Source organism: Oncorhynchus mykiss, chromosome 2 (genome assembly GCF_013265735.2).
Source record: "Oncorhynchus mykiss isolate Arlee chromosome 2, USDA_OmykA_1.1, whole genome shotgun sequence".
Classification (NCBI taxonomy): domain Eukaryota; kingdom Metazoa; phylum Chordata; class Actinopteri; order Salmoniformes; family Salmonidae; genus Oncorhynchus; species Oncorhynchus mykiss.
The window spans coordinates 56,763,375-56,789,053 of NC_048566.1; the positions used below are offsets into that span (position 1 = coordinate 56,763,375).

General features: G+C 45.2%; 1 protein-coding gene across 21 annotated transcripts in view; it reads left to right on the forward strand.

The window, feature by feature from the left end:
• LOC110492194 (pleckstrin homology domain-containing family A member 7) overlaps positions 1 to 25,679 on the forward strand; it is a 155,479-nt gene that overhangs the window by 83,667 nt on the left and 46,133 nt on the right. For 19 of the 21 annotated variants that reach the window (XM_036951093.1, XM_036951074.1, XM_021566298.2 and 16 more), the window contains 4 exons: positions 4,522 to 4,605; positions 12,324 to 12,438; positions 22,629 to 22,733; positions 23,993 to 24,065. In XM_036951093.1, the coding sequence (XP_036806988.1) occupies positions 4,522 to 4,605; positions 12,324 to 12,438; positions 22,629 to 22,733; positions 23,993 to 24,065 (377 nt within the window). Of the gene's footprint in view, positions 1 to 4,149; positions 4,379 to 4,521; positions 4,606 to 12,323; positions 12,439 to 22,628; positions 22,734 to 23,992; positions 24,066 to 25,679 lie in introns of those variants that run through there. The other 2 variants (XM_036951133.1, XM_036951144.1) reach the window with 2 other exon arrangements.

A 25,679-nucleotide genomic window follows, 5' to 3' on the forward strand; every position in this document is an offset into this window, starting at 1 on the left:
ATGCTGTTTACGTTCTGCGTCTACATAAAGAAAAACATTGTTTTTCTGTTATGGATTTTACTTAAAAATAAGGATCTCAATTTTGTTTAAACGTTCACACCACTACTTAGTGAGCAGCGCTTGCTGATGTTAGATGGAGACACTACTACTACTACTACTACTACTACTACTACTACTACTACTACTACTACACATAAACACACGCCTTTGCACACACACACATTCTAAGAGGTTAAGTAATCTGCACTGGGATGGGGTGGGCATAGTAGCCAAGTAACCAACATTTGTTTACATTAATGTTTACCTCCCTTGATGTGCCAATCAAGACTTGAGTGCCCTTATGTACCTCCTCAGCACTGTAGGTAGATACCACACCGTACATGGAGAGGGATGAGCTCAGCGCTAAAGCCAGTGTGGAATGGGTTATTTCTCTCACCATGCGGGGTGGTTTTTGAGAGAAAGCAGACATTTTTTCTTAGAGGGATGTTATCTGTTATGACGCTTCACCTGTGTCTTTGTTTAGGTACTCCCACAACATGTTCAAAGCCAGATAATAAGAGTTAACATTTATCTAGTCTTACTTAATACCCCAAACCAGAAACGAACAGAAACAACCCAAAATACCAAACAGCAGCCCATTAAAAAATACCAGAAACACCCAGAAACTACTCCAAACAGCTACCCCCCAAATACCAGAAACAACTGAAAATAGCTACCCTCAAAATACTGGAAAGTGCTCGGAACAACCCCAAAATATCCAAATCAATTGTTCATTGGTCGCCTACATAGGTTTGCAGATGTTATCTCAGGTGCAGCGAAATGTTTGTTCCTAGCTCTAGCAGTGCAGTAATATCTAACATCTCACAGCATGATGCTGCCACCACCATGCTTCACTGTCCTCCAGATGTGACGCTTGGCATCCAGGCCAAACAGTTCAATCTTTGTTTCATCAGACCAGACAATCTTGTCACTCATGGTCAGAGTCCAAGAGGGCTGTCGTATGCCTTTTACTGAAGAGTGACTTCCGTGTGGCCGCTCTACCATAAAGGCCTGATTGGTGGAGTGCTGCAGAGATGGTTGTCCTTCTGGAATGTTCTACCAGCTCCACAGAGGAACTCTGGAGCTCTGTCAAAGTGACCATCGGGTTCTTGGTCACTTCCCTGACCAAGGCCTTTCTTCCCAGATTGCTCAGTTTGGCCGGGTGGCCAGTTCTAGAAAGAATGATGGAGGCCACTGTGTTCTTGGGGACCTTCAACGCTGCAGAAATGTTATGGTACACTTTATGCTTCGACACAATCCTGTCTCTGAGCTCTACGGACAATTTCATTAACCTCATGGCTTGGTTTTTGCTCTGACATGCACTGTCAACACTGTGGGACCTTTATATAGACGGTAATGTGCATTTTTACAAATCATGTCCAATCAATTGAATTTACCACAGGTGGACTCCAAGTTGTAGAAACATCTCAAGGATGATCAATGCAAACAGGATGCACCTGAGCCCAGTTTCGAGTTTCATAGCAAAAGGTTTTCTGTTTTTATTTTGAATACATTTGCAAAATGTTTTCGTGTTGTCATTATGGGGTGTTGTGAGTAGATTGTGGAGGAAATAGATTAAATAAACAATTTTAGAATAAGGCTGTAACAAAATGTGGAAAAAGTTCAGGGTTGTTTTAAGCGTCCTGATTAGAGTCCCGCTCCTTGAAAGCGGTAGCTCTAGCCTTTAGCTCGGTGTGGATGTTTCCTTTCATCCATGGCTTCTGATTGGGATATGTACATACTGTGGGGACGATGTTGTCAATGCACTTATTGATGAATCTGGTAACTGAGGAGGCATACTCCTCAATGCCATTGGATGAATCACAGAACATATTCCAGTCTGTTCTAGCAAAACGTGCTAGCAAAAGTTCCTGTAGCGTAGCATCCGCGTCATCTGACCACTTCCGTATAGATTGAGTCACTGGTACTTCCTGCTTTAGTTTTTGGTTGTATGCAGGAATCCGGAGGATAGAATCATATTTGCCAAATGGAGGGCGAGGGAAAGCTTGTATGCTTCTCTGTGTGTGGAGTAAAGGTGGTCTAGATTGTTTTTTCCCCCTCTGGTTGCAGATATGGGCCCTGAGACTGGCACTGGTTGTTTACAAGTAATACACTGAGGTCATCCCAAATCGTTGCAACATTACATTTGCTGTTGAATTTGATGGGGATCTGTGACCACGTCACCATTGTCGCTCATGGCTGACAAATACTGTGGAGGGTGGGTGCTACTGCCATCCCCCTGGACAGCACTATTGCTAAATGACTATAAAATGATTCATTCCTGTTCAGCCAATATCGCTAATACTTATGTTTATTTGCATAGACAGCAGTACAGACTTTTCTAAGATAATTGTCTATGCTAAGGTAGACCCTCTGGTTGCAGATATGTCCCCTGAGACTCGTATCTAGAGCATAGTGCGTATTTTCCTGTGTGAAACATAACTCTGCTTGCATCCCAAATGGCACCCTATTCCATATTTAGTGCATTACTTTTGGTGCCATTTGGGATGCAGCCTCTGTCAAGACAACTAACAGCACAGCAGCCTCTTCACACGTCCCTGTGTGTATTGGACCAGAGTGCTTTTTTCCCTTCCTTAACCAGGAAGTGAGCTCTCAGCTGTCACTCCACATCAGCTCCGACAGGAACAGGGACGGCAGCAGCTCAACTACAGGGATTTGACGGAGGGAATATATTGGGAGGGTGTTGCGCGATGTGTGCCCTATAAAGGCTTGTTTTTAAGTCACTTGGACTGTGTCCCAAATGTCAACCTATTCCGTACATCGTGCACTACTTTTGCCCAGAGCTCTATTGGCACTGGTTCGAAAGTAGTGCACTATATAGGGCATGGGGTGCCATTTGGCATGCTGCCTTGGTGGTGTACGCAGGGCCTAACTGATTACATCCTAACCCCTGGAAGAAGAGGAATGGATTAGAGCGTCCTGGTACTCTGGGATATCTGGGGACGACGCGCTGCCTATCGTCAGCGATCTCCTTAAAGATCCAAATCTGCCTTTTATGTTCTGAAAGGGACTGACTTAACCCACATAGCAAGCAACAGCAAGACGTGTTGAAGACTTACTGAACTTAGTATGTATGGGTGATTGGCTTTGCGATATCAGAAGATGCTACACGAATGTCTTCCCTAGTTATTTTGAGATGTCAACACTCGCTGGTTCGGATCCCCCGAGTAGACTGGATTGTGGATCTGTTGATGTGCCCATGAGGGGGGCACTTCAGCCTGATTGCTCCTGTGTGCTGCTCTGGATGGGAGCTTCTGCTAAATGACTAAAATGTAATGTGAATGTCGAGCGACTTCACTGCAGGTGGATTGTAATGTTTTTTTAAAAATTTATTAAAATAAAATAAAAAACTTCACTGATTCACTTAGTGTCAGTACACTACGATTGATTTGTGTTTCATAAATGGAACACTTGTCATCAGCCTTATCCTATAGGCAGTCAACTTTGACCGTGACTTCGATTTTCCAACCCACCCTCACTCTGCAAGCTCCCACGAGACGAGTCGAATGTTGAAGACTGTATATAGTTGGAAAACATTGGGTGCCGTTTGCCTTCAAAGTTTTTCCAAAGCAAAGCGTTATTGACCAGCCCCCCTGCCTCCACTCCTCTTTGTTTATCCCCTTGGCAATGGCATTTACACCACTGATAGGGGGCCATGGCACCCTATTGGCACCCTACATGGCACCCTATTTCCTATGTAGTGCAGAAGTACATATCAGTAATAGCCTAGGGACGCAGGCCCCAGGTTGAAATCAATGGAGGCCTTGCCTGGCCTGACCTCGCTCTCGCTCTCGCTCTCTCTCTTTCACTCTCGCTCTCTCTTTCGCTCTCTCTCTCTCTTTCGCTCTCTCTCTTTCGCTCTCTCTCTTTCACTCTCTCTCTCTCTCTTTCGCTCTCTCTTTCGCTCTCTCTCTCTCTTTCGCTCTCGCTCTCTCTTTCGCTCTCTCTTTCGCTCTCTCTTTCGCTCTCTCTTTCGCTCTCTTTCGCTCTCTCTTTCGCTCTCTCTTTCGCTCTCTCTTTCGCTCTCTTTCGCTCTCTCTTTCGCTCTCTCTCTCTCGCTCTCTCTCTCTTTTGCTCTCTCTTTGTCTCTTTTGCTCTCTCTTTGTCTCTTTTGCTCTCTCTCCGTGTGTGTGTGTCTGAAATGTAGTGCTGAGCCTGACACTTTAGGGCCAGATCATACGAGCTGTCCAGGACGGGGGCCACCGCCACCCCACACATTCTACACAGGCCTGAGAAAGTCAGGGGGGGTGAGACTAAGGGGTTATTTGGTGCTTGAAACCCACTACGCCCCTAGAGAAAGATCCGCTTGTGTCTACATGTGAGCGGAAGGGGGTGAAAATCCAACGCAATGACCACCGACTGATTCGATAGCCAGGGATGCTAAATTTGTTCTACTGTTTTTTTTCCCCCTCTCTCCTCCTACCTCCATTCACTCTCTCTTCTCCTCTGTTCCTCTCATAGCCATAACCAGAGGACCACGACGTTCCGGCACCCCGTGACGGGACAGGTGTCTCAGGAGAACGTTGGTTTTATCCTCCAAGAAATGTGAGTGACGAATCTACTTGTATTTACCCTTTGTGCGATGCATATCGCTGGAATGCTAGTTGGTAATGGTCAATAACAGACCTGTGGCCTCTCAGGAATGTCAATGGCGTACATCTATTTGTAACTACGAGTGTGCAAACCTCGAACACAGCCAATGCCGAGCTTAAGTATCTATATTCATGTGTATTCATTCAGCGTCTCAGACAAATATCAATCTTTAAAGTAAATCCAACTGTATTATTTCTAGACTAGATGGGAGCCTAGGAATTGTGGCGATGGCCAGATATGTCAAGGTATATGGAGCAAGGAAACAATCTATGGATGAATGGAATAGCGGTAAAAAGCCAGTACTGCTGGGAAAGCTGACATTTGGGAAAGTTGGCTTTGTTGGAGTATAGATATGTAGTTGTTGTTTGGTGTGTACAGCATTGGGTGTGAAGTAAAAGGCAAAGCCAGTGTTGTTCAGAAACTGAGATTATGGAACAGTGGTACATTAACCCACATAGGATGTTCTTTCTCTCAGTCCCTTTAGGGATCATCAAGGTTGGAAGGGTGGACCATGTGCCCTCTCAAATGTCCAGGGACCTGGTCTCCAGATTCCACTCTACCCTTAGCTGGCCTCTACCAGGCCATCTTAACCCTGACTGTGTGAACCAAATGGCACACTGTCAGTACAGCTATGATTTACCACCCTAACTGCTCATGAGTTGTGACCTACCAACTCTGGTATATAAGTGTAGTGTTATAGGCGCATGATCTGCACATCTTGAAACCCCCAGTTTAGCTCAGAGTACTGGTGTGGGGTGTCACAACGCAACGCATCTGTCCATCTCTTGCTCTAATTTCTCTTTCTCTCTTTGCGTTCTTCTGTCTCTTCTCTCTTTTTTTTGTTGCTCTGCCCTCCGAAATTGTGTGCAAGGAGATTCTGGAAAAAAATGACCAGGTTTTTCTTAATTCATGGTTGCATCATTCCCAGATGGAAGATACCCTCCCAGCTTATCCCCTCCAGATTCTGAGAATCTTCCGACCAGGATTTCTGAAAAACCTGTGAACTTCGGGAAAGGAGACGAGCACCATTGGTAGAACCTTGTAGTTGGTTTTACTGAAGATTTTCTATTATATTGATAAGATGGTCGAGCGACCGCTCTAACAACGGGGCGGCAAGTAGCCTAGTGGTTAGAGCGTTGGACTAGTAACCGGAAGGTTGCAAGATCGAATCCCCGAGCTGACAAGATAAAAATCTGTCTTTCTGCCCCTGAACAAGGCAGTCATTGAAAATAAGTATTGGTTCTTAACTGACTTGACTAGTTAATTAAAGGTAAAATAAATCAAATGAAACTTCTATTTGATCAAATAAGCCTCACATAGAAAATTTGCAATTCAATTTGACACTCATTAACCTCTACAAACGTTCCTCACTTCATGGTCTTATTTTTTTATGGACAGATTTTGGACAGTCTCTCTCTTCGCCTCTTCCTCTCTCTCTTCGCCTCTTCTTCTCTCTCTCTTCGCCTCTTCCTCTCTCTCTCTCTCTTCGCCTCTTCCTCTCTCTCTCTCTCTCTCTTCGCCTCTTCCTCTCTCTCTCTCTCTCTTCGCCTCTTCCTCTCTCTCTCTCTCTTCGCCTCTTCCTCTCTCTCTCTCTTCACCTTTTCCTCTCTCTCTCTCTCCGCCTCTTCCTCTCTGGTTGTAGCTTGTCAGAAGTCTTCAGTCGTCCTGTGCTCTAACCTTTAAATGGGGGACCAAATATGAGTGAATTTAGACTACCTTTGGTTAGAACAAAGTGCCAGTTGTCCCCCTCCTGTGTCAGGGTCCAGCACTTTGGCCCAAGATGACACAGATTGGAATGGTTGTGCACAGTCATTCCATGAAAAAGATTTTGGATTTTGTTCCTCAACACAAAACTACAGTGGACAAGCATGAGTTCACGCAGAACTTTCTTATTTCTTGAATATCTCATTGCATCTACACACTGCACTGGCTGCTCGTCAATGTAAAATCTAAACAGCTGTGGCGCAAATAACACGGACACCACACACTCGCCAGCGTGGAGCTCTGTTCTCTACCTCGCTCCATATCTCTCTCCAGTCTGTCTCACTTTCTCTCTCTGGTAGTCGCTCCATCTCTCTCGTTCCCTCTTCTAGCTCACTCTTGCTCTCTCCTTCTGTCTGGCGAGAACAGGAGAGCACATTCCCCTGCTATGTTCTGATGGATCCGTCTCATTAACGGCTACAGTATGTGGGCGTGGAGGCTTATTTGAGCCGCGCAGATAATGTGTCACGGCCACTCAGCATGCACACCCTCTATCTAGCACTGCATATAGAGGAACAGGCCAGAGGTGTGTGTCGGTGTGTGCGTTGTGTAATGAGTCTCAGTGCAGCTGTAGCCTTGAAAGCGTTTCGGGGGAACTAGGCAAGCTATAATGCCGCAGCCATGAGAATTGTGGGATACAATGTAGCCTAGCACTACCTGTAGTTTGGTGAGCGATTTTAAAATCGGCGCATTCAACAAAAGTAGGTCAAACTACCACGTAGATCACAGGCGTTGCTCTGTCTGGCTCTACACTAGGGCTAGTCCAGGGTTTTCCGTCAGGAAAATGTGGCGCCGGACAATGTGACCGGGAAGATTTTAATTTGCCGGCCATTTCAGAAATGTATTGGACCTATATACATTGGGTGCACAACCCATTAGGGCGACCACTCACGGTGCTCAGAATGACACATCACGTTTAGATTATGGTAATTCACCTTAACAGAACATGCAACTCATGTAATGAAGCAGCCAATAAAACCACATTTTCCAACATTTGCTAAAATATAATTCCCGGGGAAACACCATTCTAAACAGAGCACCTGATAGCAGGTGACAGAGATGAACATCTCTGTTAGAGGGGAACTCTAAAGATGCAACCACTAGGATGGGTTGCTAATATGACCAGGACTGTTCCTTTGGCTTCTGGACAACGAAAGAAAGTTGATATGAAAACCAATAGAACAGGAGAGAAATGCTGGTTTCCTTCCCTACCGTTGCCTATGCACTTGAATGACGAATGGGAGGCGAGCTTCAATGACCATTTGAGAAATAAAAATAGTAGCTATTTAAGATATGACTGTGGCCGTATCTTGCTCCAGCATATAAAGCCAGCAGATCTACATTGAGGCATTCAGGGACTGTTTGATTGAATGTGAGAATGGGCAAAACGAGTGACCTTAGCAACTTTGAGCGGGGTATGATCGTCGGTGCCAGGCGCCGGTCCCAGTGTCTCAGAAACGGCCGACCTACTGGGCTTTTCATGCACGACAGTGTAGCATTTACCGAGACTGGTGCGACAAACTAAACATCCAGTCAGCGGCAGTCCTGTGGGAGGAAACAGCTCATTGATGAAAGGTCGAAGGAGAATGGGAAGAATCAGGCAAGCTAATAGGTGGGCCGCAAACAATGGCGCAGTACAACAGTGGTGTGCTGAACAGCATCTCGGAACGTCCAACTCATTGGTCTTTGAACACGTATGGGCTATTGCAGCAAACGACCACACCGGGTTCCACTCCTATCAACTAGAAACATTGAGGAGTGGAAAAACATTGCCTGGTTCGACGAATCCCAGTTCCTGTTGCGTCATGCTGAGGGCAGTCAGGGTGTAAGCAGCATGAGTCCATGGACCCGTCCTGCTTGATGTCAACAGTACAGGCTGGTGGCGGTGGTGTAATGGTGTGGGGAATGTTTTCCTGGCACACGTTAGGTTCCTTGATACCAATTGAGCAACGTTTCCTTGCCCCGAGTAATTCAGGCTGTTCTGGAGGCAAAGGGGGGTCCGACTCGGTACTAACAAACTGAGTGTAAAAGATGACAGCACAGACCCACAACATTTTAGGCTTAGTTCAATATGATGTGGAGACTACTGATGAAGTGCAAATTACTTCATATAAGACATTCAAATCTGGACCTCGAAGTCAGTTCCACCGCTGATTTTGAATTCCTCCCCTCTAATCAAGGACTGATTTAGACCTGGGATGCCAGGTGTGTGCAATTAATCATCAGGTAGAAGAACAGAAAAGCAGCAGGGATCTTGACCTCCGGGCTCAGACCCCTGGTATAGTCTTTAGATCATATATCCTTGTTCCAGCACTGCTTTTGATAGAGGCACCACCTAACAGATCACCATCAAAGCCAAGTTGAAACCTCATCTAAGGTCTTATAATATTGCCTTGGGGAGACTGGCATCTAAAGGGAGACTGGCTGGGCCTCTCAGACCCAGCAGTGGCTAAAGTGTCTAGGCTTCACACTTTATAAGAGGCCACACGTTTTTGCCTCTTATTTTTATATCAGGCTGGATTGGCGTCTCGCGTCCGTGTCAGGTCTGTCTGTCTGCCTGCCTGCCTGCCTACCTGCTTGTCCGTCTGTCTGCAACTTCTTCTCTTTCAATCAGTCTATTGCCCCTCTCTCTGTATCTCAAACAGTTATTTGCAGATTCTTAACCTCTCTCTCTCTCTCTCTCTCTCCTCATTGCTATGGTATCTGGTGATGATGGGCAAAGCTACGCTAGCAATGTGATGACTCGCTCACAAGAGGGATCGCTGACCCGCCGGGCAGGGCAATGCTTTTGTTGACTGTCGCCATGGCAGCGACAGGGTGGATTTCAAACACCTGGACCACAGGCAGACAGGGAATGGGGAGGGAGAGCAGAGAGCGTGTTTCCACCTCCACAAGGCCTCACGCTGAGTATTTATACACACACTTGCTCTCTGGATAGGTCAGGAATGGGGTCGTGGGATGACTTTTTTTATGTGGCGATATTGTAATACTCCAGAACCAAAGAGGCATTTTGAAGCCGATCATTGTCTCCTTTTAATGTGATGTTCCTTCTATACCTTCCCCTAAACTGCTCTGTACAATATCTATATCAGGTCCCCCAAACACACCAGAACATGAAAAAAACATTGCCACTGTCTGTCCTAATGACGTCCCCTGTTTGGGTGCACTACACTACACTACACTACAAACGTGACCACAGTGCTTTTCTCCCTGCTGCACGTCAGTCTGGCCCTGAAGGGAGGCGGCAATAAGAGCCAAAGCCCAGGTCCTTTTCTATCTGGTTATCATTTTCTTTATTTGAAATTGCACCCTGGTTACTGTCGTTTCCTACTAGCTATTCTGGACTTTTGCTAAATAACCAGCTAACGAATAAAAAAAAAAGGTTTTGGAGGAAATGGCAACACCTTAGGGAAGTTGAAAATAAGTTACAACTTGTGGGAAAGAACATCCCCTTCAAGGCCCTTTATTCCAGGGTGACAACTCTCAGGAGGCCCAGAGTGATGATAATAACCAATGTGCTGAAAAGCTGGCTGTCGCTGCCTAGATTGCCTGGCAGAATGGCCCTTCGTAAGTGCCAGTCCTTGGCCTGTGTCCCAAATGGCGCCCTACTCCCCATGGCACTACTCTTGACCAGAGCCCATAGGGTTAGGGTAAAGGTTAGGGCTCTGCTCAAAAGTAGTGCACTAGGGTGCCGTTGGGGATGCACCCCGTAAGTGTTTTCTTCCCCTCTCATGACGACAAAGTAAATGTCTGAGTCAGATCTGCGTTACAAGGTTTCTATACAGCGAAGCGATGAGGAATTCTGTGTGTGCAGATGGAAAGATTTGACTATTTGTTTCTTGTGTTTATGGACAAGAAGGGTTTTGTGGGTCTCCTTGTGCATTTGTAGGTTTTGTTTCAGTGATTTATATTAGTTTCTGTTTTCCATCGGATAATGAAGTCGTATTTTCATTTGATGTGATTTGTTTTGCCTCCATTTCAGTCACACATTTCAGACTGAGCCTTTAGTTTTTAACACTTATCCTCTCGTTTTAGTAGCTTCAAAGGTTTTGCTGATAGTTCATCTAAGGCAGTGGTATTCAAACTGTTTTAGCGGGGGCCCCATTTTCTTCCTGCCAGAATTTCTGGTGTCGCCATTTTTTCCCTCCAAGAATTACTGGCGACCCCACCCAACCCCACCTCAAATCTAATGACACAACCTTAAAATGGGTACATTCAGATTTTTAAATAACACAATTTTCAATTCATTGCATTTTAATCTCTTATCAAAATAAAAAATAATACAATTGTATTTGAATACCACTGATCTTAAGGCTAAGCTATAATAGTTTTGTCTTTTAGGTCATAATGAATAAGATTGTATGGACCGATTCAAGATCAGCACTCTTACTCAAAGACGCTTTGTGGAAAGGGGCCCAGAGCGCAGTGCATTGTGGGAAGAGGTGATGATTTCTCTCAGGTGATGGCCTAGTTGGCTAGCCGCCCACAACATCGCATCACTTCCTGACAGATGAGTTCGCTCTATCCATATCCTGTGAGAGAAACCCCAGAGGAGTGTCTGTGTGTCTGTTTGTAACATGAGCTGGTCAGTATGTGGTAGGTAATCCTTTCTAATGCTGCTTTTTTTGAAAGATATTATGTCGTAGAACTGCAGAAGTGTTCCACTTTCTGGGGGACCGAGTTTTGAAATCAGTGGAATTAGACTAGGATAGCTAAGGAGATGGAGAAGATTCTGGCGTTTGATCGCAAAATGCAGAGGGAGTCGAAAAGAGAACACACAGAAGGCTGTTGTATAATACACCTGTCTCCGGATTGCATCTTAAAACTAAGGGCAACCATGGCATCCGTGACAGAGAGGGAGAAGCGTGCATCCATGTATACGGGTAAGATAATCTAGCTAGCTACCTTTTTCAGATATTACTCATTTTAAATTTTGTCACAGTTGTTTTCATTTCAAGTTAAAGTGTTAGTTGTCTGGCTCGCTAGCTAACGTTACATGTCTGTGTAGTAATATTATTTATATAGAGTTTGATGAATTGTTGAGTTTGATGAATTGCACTGCCCCGTGGGTAACCTTTTGTGTTGGGAGCGGCAATTTATACTTTCGACTTCAATTGAACTTCCACTCCTGTCCACACAGGGGTTCGCATTTGCCTCCGAAATCACTGCATCCACAGAACACAATTCACCTCCCGTGAATTGTGTCCTGTGGATGCAGTGATTTCGGAGTCCGTGGGCACATGTGCAGATTGGAGCGGACGCTCGATATTGCTTATTTTTGTTTCAGCGAACCTAGCGGACGAGGCGGAGGGTGGAAATTAGATTTAAGATTAAAGGACTCCTGTCAGTGGACAATGAAGAGCCTTTTAGATGGATTTCTTTCTGATGAAGTCAACCTGTGCTCTGACTTTTAGTAAACACGATACATTATTAGTCATGCCCATATACTTATTGATATCGAGTGCAAGGATTGCTAACCTGGGCCTGTGTTCAATAAGCGTCTCAGAGGAGGAGTGCTGATTTTTTAAGATCAGGTCCCCTCCTGTCCATGTAATCCTATTCATTATGACCTAAAAGGATAAACTGATCCTAGATATCAACACACGTTAGGAACATGGGCCCTGAGGCTTGAAAGAGCTGTTCCGGTGAAAGTTCAGACATCTCCACAGAACACCATTCTGTCCTTGGCCTCCAGGGTGTGTGTTCAGTCTACGGAGTCGTGTGTGTGTGTGTGTGTGGGTGGAGTCGCATCCTCTACCGGGTGTCTCAATGACACTCTGTGTACACAAACACACACCTACACACACACACAAACAGTTTGTCTCTCCCTCAAGTTGTCTTAATACACACACACACCCGGTCATGTCTGCTCTGTGTGACCCTGTGCTGCTGTCTCTGTTTCTCACCAGGCCCGGCGGCCGCATGTCAAACCCCCAGCAAGCCGACTTGAGGCCCTCCAGCACCATCAGCGAGGCTTCCACCGCCGTCACCAACTCCACCGTGGACACCACCTCGGGGTCAAAGGTCAGTCCCAAATCCTTGATGATTTATTCTCTCCCAAACCTCTTCAATTTGACATGCCGTTTTGAGATGACGTTATCTTTTTGAAGCGCAAACGATATGGAGCGTTTCTGTTTCGATCCTGGCCTTCCTGTATTATACCTATGCTAAAAAAAATGTATTCTACTGAGTCATTTACTTGTTTTTAATTATTTCTTATTGTAGCATTGTCAAGAAGGAACCCGTAAGCATTTCGCTGGACGATGTATACCATGTGTATCCCTTATACAGTGGGGCAAAAAGTATTTAGTCAGACACCAATTGTGTAAGTTCTCCCACTTAAAAAGATGAGAGAGGCCTGTAATTTTCATCATAGGTACACTTCAACTATGACAGACAAAATGAGAAAAAAAATCCAGAAAATCACATTGTAGGATTATTAATGAATTTTTTTTGCAAATTATGGTGGAAAATAAGTATTTGGTCAATAATAAAAGTTTATCTCAATACTTTGTTATATACTCTTTGTTGGCAATGACAGAGGTCAAAAAGTCTTCACAAGGTTTTCACACACTGTTGCTGGTATTTTGGCCCATTCCTCCATGCAGATCTCCTCTATAGCAGTGACGTTTTGGGGCTGTTGCTGGGCAACACGGACTTTCAACTCCCTCCAAATAATTTCTATGGGGTTGAGATTTGGAGACTGGCTAGGCCACTCCTTACGAAGCCACTCCTTTGTTGCCTGGGCGTTGTGTTTGGGATCATTGTCATGCTGAAAGACCCAGCCACATTTCATCTTCAATGCCCTTGCTGATGGAAGGAGGTTTTCACTCAAAATCTCACGATACATGGCCCCATTCATTCTTTCCTTTACACGGATCAGTCGTCCTGGTCCCTTTGCAGAAAAACAGCCCCAAAGCATGATGTTTCCACCCCCATGCTTCACAGTAGGTATGGTGTTCTTTGGATGCAACTCAGCATTCTTTGTCTTCCAAACACGACGAGTTGAGTTTTGACCAAAAAGTTATATTTTGGTTTCATCTGACCATATGACATTCTCCCAATCTTCTTCTGGATCATCCAAATGCTCTCTAGCAAACTTTAGACGGGCCTGGACATGTACTGGCTTAAACAGGGGGACACGTCTGGCACTGCAGGATTTGAGTCCCTGGCGGCGTAGTGTGTTACTGATGGTAGGCTTTGTTACTTTGGTCCCAGCTCTCTGCAGGTCATTCACTAGATCCCCTCGTGTGGTTCTGGGATTTTTGCTCACCGTTCTTGTGATCATTTTGACCCCACGGGGTGAGATCTTGCGTGGAGCCCCAGATCGAGGGACATTATCAGTGGTCTTGTATGTCTTCCATTTCCTAATAATTGCTCCCACAGTTGATTTCATCAAACCAAGCTGCTTACCTATTGCAGATTTCAGTCTTCCCAGCCTGGTGCAGGTCTACAATTTTGTTTCTGGTGTCCTTTGACAGCTCTTTGGTCTTGGCCATAGTGGAGTTTGGAGTGTGACTGTTTGAGGTTGTGGACAGGTGTCTTTTATACTGATAACAAGTTCAAACAGGTGCCATTAATACAGGTAACGAGTGGAGGACAGAGGAGCCTCTTAAAGAAGAAGTTACAGGTCTGTGAGAGGCAGAAATCTTGCTTGTTTGTAGGTGACCAAATACTTATTTTCCACCATAATTTGCAAATAAATTCATAAACAATCCTACAATGTGATTTTCTGGATTTTTTTCCCTCATTTTGTCTGTCATAGTTGAAGTGTACCTATGATGAAAATTACAGGCCTCTCTCATCGTTTTAAGTGGGAGAACTTGCACAATTGGTGGCTGACTAAATACTTTTTTGCCCCACTGTGTATTACGATAGCATTGTCTATCGACGAAGATTGACTGCCTTTGATGATGGTGACGACATCGTGACGTGACAGACAATGGATGTTTTAGTCTATTTGAACTTGACTGGCACTGCACAATAACGAACGGAGTCTCTTAAAATAAAGTGGTGATCCTAACTGACCTAAGACAGACATTTTTACTAGGATTAAATGTCAGGAATTGTGAAAAACTGAGTTTAAATGTATTTGGCTAAGGTGTATGTAAACTTCAGACTTCAACTGTATATCCTCTAACTATGGCAGTAAAACTAGTTTAGTTTACCTTTTTAGGTACAACTTAAACAACTTTTTAGGTGCAACTTAAAAATGTGTATCTACTGTATGGCGGTGGATAGAAATGAGCTGGCTGTGGCAAGCTACTCACCATCAAACCCCAATGCCTGCTCTCTCTCACGTTGTGACCTAGGGCTGAGTTCAACCAGCAGCTCGTAGAGGAAACCCATTGAACTTTTTTTTTTAATGACCGCAAATGAGCATACGCATTTGTTTATTCTATGTACAGTACCAGTCAAAAGTTTGAACACACCTACTCTATCCAGTGTTTATCTTCTTTTTTTTCTTTCTTTAAAAAAAAACTATTTTCTACATTGTAGAATCATTAAGAAGACATCACAGCTAAGAAATAACACTAATGGGAATCATGTAGTAAAAAAAAAGTGTTAAACAAATCAAAATATATTTTAGATTCTTCAAAGTCGCCACCCTTTGCCTTGACATATTTGCACACGCTTGGCATTCTCTCAACCAGCTTCACCTGGAATGCTTTTTCCAACCGTCCTCAAGGAGTTCCCACATATGCTGAGCACTTGTTTGCTGCTTTTCCTTCACTCTGCGGTCCAACTCATCCCAAACCATCTCAATTAGGTTGAGGTTTGGTGATTTGTGGAGGCCAGGTCATCTGATGCAGCACTCCATCACTTCCCTTCTTGGTCAAATAGCCCTTACACAGCCTGGAGGTGCGCAAACCAAATGGGGTGGCATTTTGCTGCAGAATGCTGTTGTAGCCATGCTGGTTAATTGTGCCTTCAATTCTAAATAAATCACCGACAGTGTCACCAGAACACCTCCTCCTCCATGCTTCACGGTAGGAACCACACATGCGGAGATCATCCGTTCACCTACTCTTCGTCTCATAAAGACACGGCAGTTGGAACCAAAAATCTCAAATTTGGACTCCAGACCAAAGGACAGATTTCCACCTGTGTAATGTCCATTGCTCGTGTTTCTTGGCAAGTCTCTTGTTCTTATTGGTGTCTTTTAGTAGTAGTTTCTTTGCAGCAATTCGACCATGAAGGCTTAATTCACGCAGTCTCCTCTGAACAGTTGATGTTGAGATGTGTCTGTTACTTGAACTCTGTGAAGCATTTATCTGGGCTGCAATTTCTGAGGCTGTTAACTCAAATGAACATATCCTCTGCAGCAGAGGTAACCCTGGGTCTTCCTTTCCAGTGGCGGTCCTCATGAGAGCAAGTTTCATCATAGCGCTTGATGGTTTTTGTGACTGCACTTGAAGAAACTTTCAAAGTTCTTGAAATTTTACATATTAACTGACCTTCATGTCTTAAAGTAATGATGGTCTGTTTTTTCTCTTTGCTTATTTGAGCTGTTCTTGCCATAATATGGACTTGGTCCTTTACCAAATAGGGCTATCTTCTGTATACCACCCCTACCTTGTCACAACACAACTGATTGGCTCAAACACATTAAGAAGGAAAGATTCCACAAATACATTTTTAGCAAGGCACACCTGTTAATTGAATGCATTCCAGGTGACGAAGCTGGTTGAGAGAATGCCAAGAGTGTGCAAAGCTGTCAAGGCAAAGGGTGGCTACTTTGAAGAATCTTAAATATATTTTGATTTGTTTAACACTTTTTTTGGTTATTATAAGATTCCATATGTGTTATTTCATAGTTTTGATGTCTTCGCTATTATTCTACAATGTAGAAAATAGTCAAAATGCAGAAAAACCCTTGACCGAGTAAGTGTGTCCAAACTTTTGACCGACACTATATAATATCGTCTCTTTTATCCCTGGAATAAAGACCGATGCAAATATTTCTGTGAATGGGTAATATCTGCCGACAATATTGGTCAACCGATTTATCGGTCAGGGACTGTATATAGGGAAAAGTAATTAACGACGGGCATTAGGTGAGGATGAATGGCTCAGTGGGCTTCTCTCACACACCTTTGACCAAGACCCCATTAAAAGCCACCAGACAGTGGACAGGGGGTTTGAGTGGAGAGGAGGGGGGGGCTTCTGTCTGCCCGTAGGAGGCTGGTTTAATTAATGTCGCAGACTCCAGAGGGGGGAAAGTTAGACGTGTGGATCTGACGGAATTAGACTGCGCCTGTGTGTTTATGGAATTGTGCAGGTTGAGGGTGAATGTGACAGGGCAAGAGCGTGTGTGTTTGTGCGTTTTGTGTGTGTCAAGTGTAAAATTTGTGCCCGTTTGCGTGTCAGGTGTATGGCGAATGACAAGTTGTGTGTGTGTGTGTGTGTGTGGCTCAACATAACAAGCTCGGGGCCTTCTCTCCAGGCTCTACTGTGACCCCGGCAGAACAGTCAAGCCGCAGGTGGGATACTCTACTGTGACCCCGGCAGATTTCAAGCCGCAGGTGGTATACACCTGATGCTCACCCCCCCGCCCCATTTATAACTTGAAAGGCGATGAACTCCCTAACTTTCACTTTGAAGACTGGTCTTAGTGGAATTACTTCCCCATGTACCTTTTTAAGGCTTTTTGCGTAAAGCCAAGAGAACAGGCTACTGTAGCCTTAGCATGAAATGAGCTCTCTCTCATTCCTTTCTCTTGCTCTGTCTCGCTCTCTCTCTTTTGCTCCTTATCTCACTCTCTCTGGCAGAGGATGGGAGAGCACACACACAGACACACACACTGCTTCTCTTTCTTAGGCACACACACATCACTAAACAGAGGTAAATCATGTCCACCCCATCAACAGGTGGACCCAGACTCTGATTGAATGTGGCACACAGGGAGAGGATCGGGCATCCATCACACTGGGGCTCATCAGTTACCATGACGAGAGACCACAGCTTTTTGACACCGCAACCCTTTTCCCTTTATTGTGCAGTACAAAAAGTAGTGCACTATGTAGAGGACAGGGTGCCGTTTGGGATGCAACCCAGGTGATCCCACCCATTCCCCACCCCCTCCCTCCATAAGGGATCAAGCAATATCCTTTGCTTTACTGATGAACATCAGCACTAAACCGCTGCATCGCTTTCCAGAAGCATGAGTCATGCTTTTCCTCTGTGTGTGTGTGCTGTTACGACATAAAAAAAAAGGATAAAAATTGGTGAGCCAGAACAGGTATTCATTACTTTTGTTTCGTCGGCATTCCTGAAAATAAGCACCAATATGTCTGTGCCAGACGGTTCCCAGATTCTGTTGCCTTATGTGAAGTCTTTGTCAAAGAGATGTCTTCTCTTTAAACTCTTCAAGGCAGTGTGAAGGTATTGTCACCACATAGTTAATTGCAGACAAATACATACTGAAACGGACTGTAAAGAGTATGTAGCGTGTACAGTGCATTGGGAAAACTATTCAGACCCCTTCCTTTCCCCCCCATTTTGTTACGTTACAGCCTTATTCTAAAAAATGTATTTTTTAAATAAAAAATCTCATTAATTTACACACAATACCCCATAATGACGTAGTGAATACAGGTTTTCAGACATTTTTGCAAATGTATTAAAACAGAAATACCTTCTTTACATACGTATTCAGACCCTTTGCTATGAGACTCGAAATTGAGCTCGGGTGCATCCTGTTGACAGTGCATGTCAGAAGAAAACACCAAGCCATGAGGTCGAAGGAATTGTCAGTAGAGCTCCGAGACAGGATTGTGTCGAGGCACAGATCTGAGGAATGGTACCAAAACATTTCTCCAACATTGACTGTCCCCGGCATTGACTGTCCCCAAGTGGTCTCCTTCATTCTTAAATGGAAGAAGTTTGGAACCACCAAGACCCTTTCTAGGGCTGAAGACCTTGCCAAACTGCAATCGAGGGAGAAGGGCCTTGGTCAAGGAGGTGACCAAGAACCCAATGGTCAATCTGACAGAGCTCCAGAGTTCCTCTGTGGAGATGGGATAATCTTCTAGAAGGACAACTATCTCTACAGCACTCCACAAATCAGGCCTTTATGGTAGAGTGGCCAGACGGAAGCCACTCCTCAGTAAAAGGCACATGAAAGCCCGCTTGGAGTTTACCAAAAGGCACCTAAAGGACTTGCATCGCAGACCATGAGAAACAAGATTCTCTGGTCTGATGAAACCAAGATTGAACCCTTTGGCCTGAATGCCAAGAGTCACGTCTGGAGGAAACATGGCACCATCCCTACAGTGAAGCATGGTGGTGGCAGCATCATGCGGTGGGGTTGTTTTTCAGTGGCAGGGACTGGGTGACTAGTCAGGATCGAGGGAAAGATAAACAGAGCAAAGTACAGAGAGATCCTTGATGAAAACTCGCTGCAGAGTGCTCAGGACCTCACTGGGACAAAGGTTCACCTTCCAACAGGACAACAGCCCAAAGCACAAGCCCTAAGCAAAGACCACACAAGAGTGGCTTCGGGACAAGTCTCTGAATGTCCTTGAGTGGCCCAGGCAGAGCCCGGACTTTTGAACCCGATCCAACCTCTTCTGGAGAGACCTGAAAGTAGCTGTGCAGCGACGCTCCCCATCCAACCTGAAAGAGCTTGGGAGGATCTGCAGAGACGAATGGGAGAAACTCCCCAAATACAGGTGTGCCAAGCTTGTAGCGTCATACCCAAGACAACTCGAGGCTGTAATCACTGCCAAAGGAGCTTCAACAAAGTAGCGAGTAAAGTTTTTTTCTCTTTTTCTTTTCCATAAATGTATTTTAAAAATTGAAACCCAGTTTTTGCTTTGTCGCTATGGGGTATTGTGTGTAGATTGAGGGGGATTTTTTTTTAAATATACATTTTAGAATAAGGCTGTAACATAACAAAATGTGGAAAAAGTGAAGGAGTCTGAATACTTTCCGACTGTGCTGTCTATAGCCTTTCACTGACAAAAGCTGAATCTTACATTAGAGACCCTATTGTATGGTGTGATATACAGTTACATTTCTGTTGGCGCTAATATCACTCCCATATTTCCACGAGTTTACCCGGCCTTAAAATAGACTATATTAAACTACGTAGACAAGGGAGTCTGTTGTGACAGCTCTTCTGGCGTTTAGTGTCTACCTTCCACGCTTGGTCAGCAGTGGTTCTTATAATCGTGTAATTAGACATTTTTTTTCTTCTTCCCACCAGCTGTAGAGCTGTAGCGCCAGCGCCCCCGAGCTTCCGACAACGTCACTAAAGCACTTGTAGCCGTCACACCCCGCCAGTTAAACCAAACCCCTCAGCCGTAACTCCCTGCTCAGGTTTGGGATAGAAATGATGGGAGGTGGTGTGTGGGAGGTGGTGTGTGGGAGGTGGTGTGTGGGAGGTGGTGTGTGGGAGGTGGTGTGTGGGAGGTGGTGTGTGGGAGGTGGTGTGTGGGAGGTGGTGTGTGTGTGGGAGGTGGTGTGTGGGAGGTGGTGTGTGTGTGGGAGGTGGTGTGTGTGTGGGAGGTGGTGTGTGTGTGTGTGTGCGTGTGGGAGGGAGGTGGTGTGTGTGCGTGTGGGAGGGAGGTGGTGTGTGTGTGTGTGGGAGGTGGTGTGTGTGTGTGTGGGAGGTGGTGTGTGTGTGGGTGGTGGTGTGTGTGTGCGTGTGTAGGGTACAGGATACATCACGGCCTGTAGTGTACTCTATGTATATACACACACACACACACACACACACACACACACACACACACACACACACACACACACACACACACACACGGCTTGCCTCACGTCACATCACTGACATGCCAGGGGAGTTGAGTGAGGCTTTTCTTTGTGATGTTGATAGGCTCGTTTAACGCTGCAATTAAGGTACTGGAATGACGAGTGTTGCAGTTCAGCGAGGGGACGGAGAGAGCGACCACATGACGTCAGAGGTGTCGGTCAATGACGGCCATCCCACCCCCCCGACACGCACATGTGGTATCCGGTCCATGTTGCATAAATGATAGGTTATAATTCAGGTCATAGGGATGCATGCATATACAGCTCCACTGAGGTAAATCACGCCCACCCCATCAACAGATGGACCCAGACTATATTTGAATGTGGCACATTCCATTAATGCTTCGGTGTGTGTGTATGTGAATGCATTTGAGGAACTTTAAGCTTGTGAATTGCTGTCCGTCTGTCTGTGTTTGTATGTGCTGTATGTATGACTTGTGGCTGGTGCGTGTGATAGGGTCGACCGAGATCTCTTTAGTCGAGCGGTCACTATTTTAGTTTTTTTTTCTTTCATGGCGCACAAGACGGCTGTCTGATTCGCACCTGTGTCCAGTGGACTAATCCATTGCGGAGGTCAAGGGGATGGCACAGACGTGATACTGAAATTGTATATGGATATGTTTACCCCAAAAAATAATGGTACAACACTAGTATATCTAATATTACTTTATAACAAATGCGCTTTCTCCTGCGATGGATACGGTTGCTGTCCGCGGTTCTGAAACGATCTTCAGCGTGCCGTAGAATATGGCGCCTTTCCCTATGTTGCTATGTGCAAAATAGCAAAGTTAACCAGCGTGTTGGGGTCGAGAGCAATGCAGTGAAGGCAGCAACAGCAGAGACAAGGAAACAGCCCTTGCCTTAGCCTAATTGTCTAAGAAAATTGAGGAGAGAGGAAATTAGGTCTATTTTCAATCGCCTAACTATTAAATGTGCCTGGCTCTATAAATCATCCACATACACTACCAGTCAAAAGTTTGGACACTGACTCATTCAAGGGTTTTTCTATATTTTTACTATTTTCTACATTATAGAATAATAGTGAAGACGTCCAAACTGTGAAATAACACATATGGAATCATGTCGTAACCAAAAAAGTGTTAAACAAATCAATCGCTTTTTTTCTTTGAGATTCTTCAAAGTAGCCACCCTTTGCCTTGATGACAGCGTTGCTCACCCTTGGCATTCTCTCAACCAGCTTCACGAGGTAGTCACCTGGAATGCATTTCAATCAAGCGTGTGTCTGTCTATTCATGGAAAAATACGTTTTTTAAACATTTCAACCCGTTGATTGGTCGAAAGAATAGATTTTTTACATTTTTAGTCAGAGACATTCCTAGCGTGTGGTGTGTGTATGTGATCTGTGTGCATACGTGTCTGCGTGTTTCCATGAATGTATTGTGTCTGTATGTTGGTAGTGTCAACCTTGCACTCGTGTGCGGCGCATGCGTGGTTGATTCATGGCCCTTACCCAGCAGCTGTGTCTCACTAATGGCCGACGAATCGATCTTCACCCAAGGAGGGGATCACACAGACACACACAACCCGGAGGGCATCATTCAGCCTCCACAAGCTGTCCTGTTGACGGCTACCTCTATAACATATTTAGAAAAACGTGAGCTGGCGCACACCCAGAAAAGAGTTTGTGTGGAGGTGCTGACTAACGGCCAATAAACTATCAAGGGTCAGACCCCGAGGAAGACACAGTGATGCCGAAACGTTGGTAAATAACAATTAAATTGCTGGGAGATTACACATGGCGTGTGTGACTTTCTTTATTTTGATCGTTTATAGGCTACCTCTATAACCTCGTCAGCTGTAACTATATGGTCACGATCACTACCGCTGTAGACCATTACCAGCAGGCAATGGGCCCGAACGGCCATGTCAGACCTAGTTGAACTTTCATCACCTCCTGGTTAGTCAGAAGAGCAGTGGGCTCACCCACCCCTCCACCCCCTCAATGGTTCCTCCCGAGGTGTATTGCTTTAAAACTCATGGGAGTACTTTTCTTCTTCTCTTGTTATTTGTGTGGGTGAGAGTTTGGCTTATGGTAAACTATTGTCACAAATAGATTTTGAGCTTGCTTAAAAATTCTACTTAATTGGATTGGGTCAACCAATCAGAACATACTGTAAAATGTGTGACGTGAAACTTAAAAAATATATATATATTTATTTTTTTAAAGAACTTTACGAGCAAACGGCATTTCTTCTTTTGTATCATGCTAAGTATTCCAACTCGCCGACAAGAGACCGCCGTGTGCTGTCATGGCCGCCTGCGCTTTTAGTTGTCTAGTCAATGAAATCGATCGATCTGTGTCCCCTTTTCAAGTATGACTTTGAAATGGAGGATGGAACAGTACAAGCTAAATTGTCAGGGCTGGTGAGGTCAAAGTTGAAATAACTAACCAGTATGCTGGATGTGTGTGTGTCCTATAGGGTTCCAGGTCCAGTGGGAGGGTGCACAGTTTTGGGAAGCGAGAGCAGTCCATCAAGAGGAACCCCAATGTCCCCGTGGTGGTGAGAGGATGGCTCTACAAACAGGTAAGCACACACATTCACGTGCACACGTATGCATACCTACACGTACAAAGGCGCACACACCTAATACGACTAATGAAACTTGAAACGTGCGAACGCACACACACACACACACACACACACACTGTCTATCAGGGTTGAGGAGAGGTTTGGGAAGTACTTGCATTGGTTGACATGGCAACAGAGGTCATAGACACATCACATGGACACATCACATGGACATGCATTGGGTTGCTTTTCAAAAACAGGATAGAGCTCATTGGTTGATAGGTGTCTGTAGGACAATACTGATTGGCTGATAGTGGGACAAGCAAGCCAATGGAGCTGATAGACATGGCTGTCAGTTGATTGGTCGACAGGAACTCTGGTTACAAAGCTCATCGGTTGACACACGAAGGGCTGCGGAATCTACAGGATACTGTCGATTGGTTAGTAGAGACACACAGAGACTCATAGGATAGAGCCCATTGGTTGATAGGTGTCTGTAGGACAACATGATTGGATAAACTGGTAGCTGGTTGTATGGAACATATTGTATACGTTTTTTTTTTGTACACAGTCCCAAATGACACCCTATTCCATATATAGTGCACTACTTTTTACTAGAGCTGGTTACATGTAGGGCACCAAATAAGAAATAGTGTGTACTATTTGGGATACACACAGTGTCTTAATGAGCTCCAGGGTTGACCTTTTGAACCCTGTTTGTCTGCCAGGTAGACGGATGTGACTTTGCCCTCGCTGGAACTCGGGAAAAGCCAGCACTGTCACATTTTTATAAAACTCTAAGAGAAAAGAGAAGCACAATGCAATTATCTTTAACTGACAGACACGCATTATCTGTGGAAACACAAAAACACCCACACAGAAAGACATGCTCGCGCTCTTTCTCTCTCTCTCTCTCTCTCTCTCACTGTCAGGCACTCACGCAACACACACACACACACACTCACGCGCACACACTCACTTCTGACGGAACGCTATTCAAACACCAAATGAGTTTCCTCCCAAACAAACTCCTCATGACAATGGGGACATGAACACACGCTCTTCCTACCAGGGACAATATTCAAACAGGCAGCACTTAATTACAGTGTGTGGCGTGTGCGCACGCATGTGTGTGATGATCTGTTTTGAAGTGCGTTTTTCCCTTCTATCTTTCATCATTCCCCTGGCTGCAAGTGTGTTTGAAAAGCGATGGCAGGCATCGCAGGGCCAATAAAAGAGTGTAGGCCTGACTTCTCTCTCACTTTCTTTTGCAGGACGGCTCTGGAATGAGGCTTTGGAAGAGGAAGTGGTTTGTGCTGGCTGACTACTGTCTGTTCTACTATAAAGGTGAGATGGTTTTGTGTGTGTGTGGTGTTGTGTGCGTGTGTGTGCGCGCGCTCTAGGGGAGATGTGACGTGGTATTTTAGTGCTGTAAGTGTAGACTTGATGATTGATGACTTCATAAGCCTGTAAAGTTTTCAAGATGGACTACTTTCAGTACAGAGCAAGACTGGGATGATGATTATGATGACGATGATGTGTTCAAATCAGATCCACATGTCCTATTGGCTGAGCTAGAAGAGAGGCCAATTGGAGCACAACGGAAGCTATTTATAGTCAAAGTTTCATAAAAGGGCCTTTCTCGAGACTAGACGACAATCTGGGATCTTGGCTGGGCCTTGTGAGTGAATGGGTTTGCCGAACGAGCCTGGAGATAAACCACGCCCATTACACTTTTTTACTTTGGTTTAATCTCACCGTGTTTGTTCTTGCCACATCTTGGCGACGCCAACGAGGGCTCATCGTTCCAGACCCCTGGTAGTCTATGGTTGAGTCCCAAATGGCACTCTGTGCCCTGTTTAGTACTATACTTGTGGTCAAAAGTAGTGAACTATACAGGAGAAGTCGTGCACTACTCCGAGAATAGGGTGGCATTTGGGGCACGGCCTCTCCTGATCCCTAGCCACTGTCCCACACGTGAACAGGTTCTCAATGTTGCCCTAACGTTAGGAGAGGGTTGGGAGAGCGTTATGTAAGAGATTGGAACCAGAATGTCTCGAGTTGATGAGGGAGCCAGAGGTTTAATCAGTGGTTAATCTGATGTGTATCCCGAGGTCTCGCTCTTCATTTTTCTCTCGCCTTCACTATCTCTCCTTGCGTCACTCTCTTGCTGTCTAAACCCTTCTCGCTCACGTACTCTCTATCACTTTTACTCCTTCCCCCGCTCTCTCACCCTCTTCCTCCATATTTCTCTCTCTCTCTCTCTCCCCTCTCTCTTCATCTTCATCCTGCTCCCATTTTACTCCGTCTCATCTCTTTCGGCCGCCATCGACTCTTTCCCTGTTTCTCGCTCTTATTAATCTGTTCATTTCTCTGCGTTAAGGTGTGTATGTGTGTGTGCAGACAAAAGGACGAGGCCCCATGTGGAGAATTTCTCCTCCAAAGCTCCTTGAATTTATTTTTAACCAATTACTCTTTAATCCAGACCCCCCCCCCACCACCCCCACCTTCACTTATCAACCAAACATTCCAATCCACCACACACACAACCACATGTTTTCGCACACACACACACACACACACATTCTAGCACTCTGTCACAATGTGCAGCGGTGGAAACACTCCCCCCATGAGAGTTGTCCCTTTTTTTATTTATAGCGACGTGAGCTAATTAAGATATGAGCAGGCTCTAGTATCAGAAGGGGCACACAGTGGCATGACACTGATGCCAAACCGGGCAGAGGACGGCCGTGGTATGAACCCGGCCAATGCCAACTGGATGGGCGGAGAGCGATTTAGTGGAGTGGCAGTGTAGTGCCCGTTTGGGTAAGGGGGGGGGGTTTAGTGGTTTGGCAGAGTACTGCCACATGGGTGTCAGGGGAGGGGAGTTTTTCTTTTTCACTATCCAAAATGATTAGTGGGTCGTAAGTGACATCTCTCTCTCTCTATGTATCTCTGTCT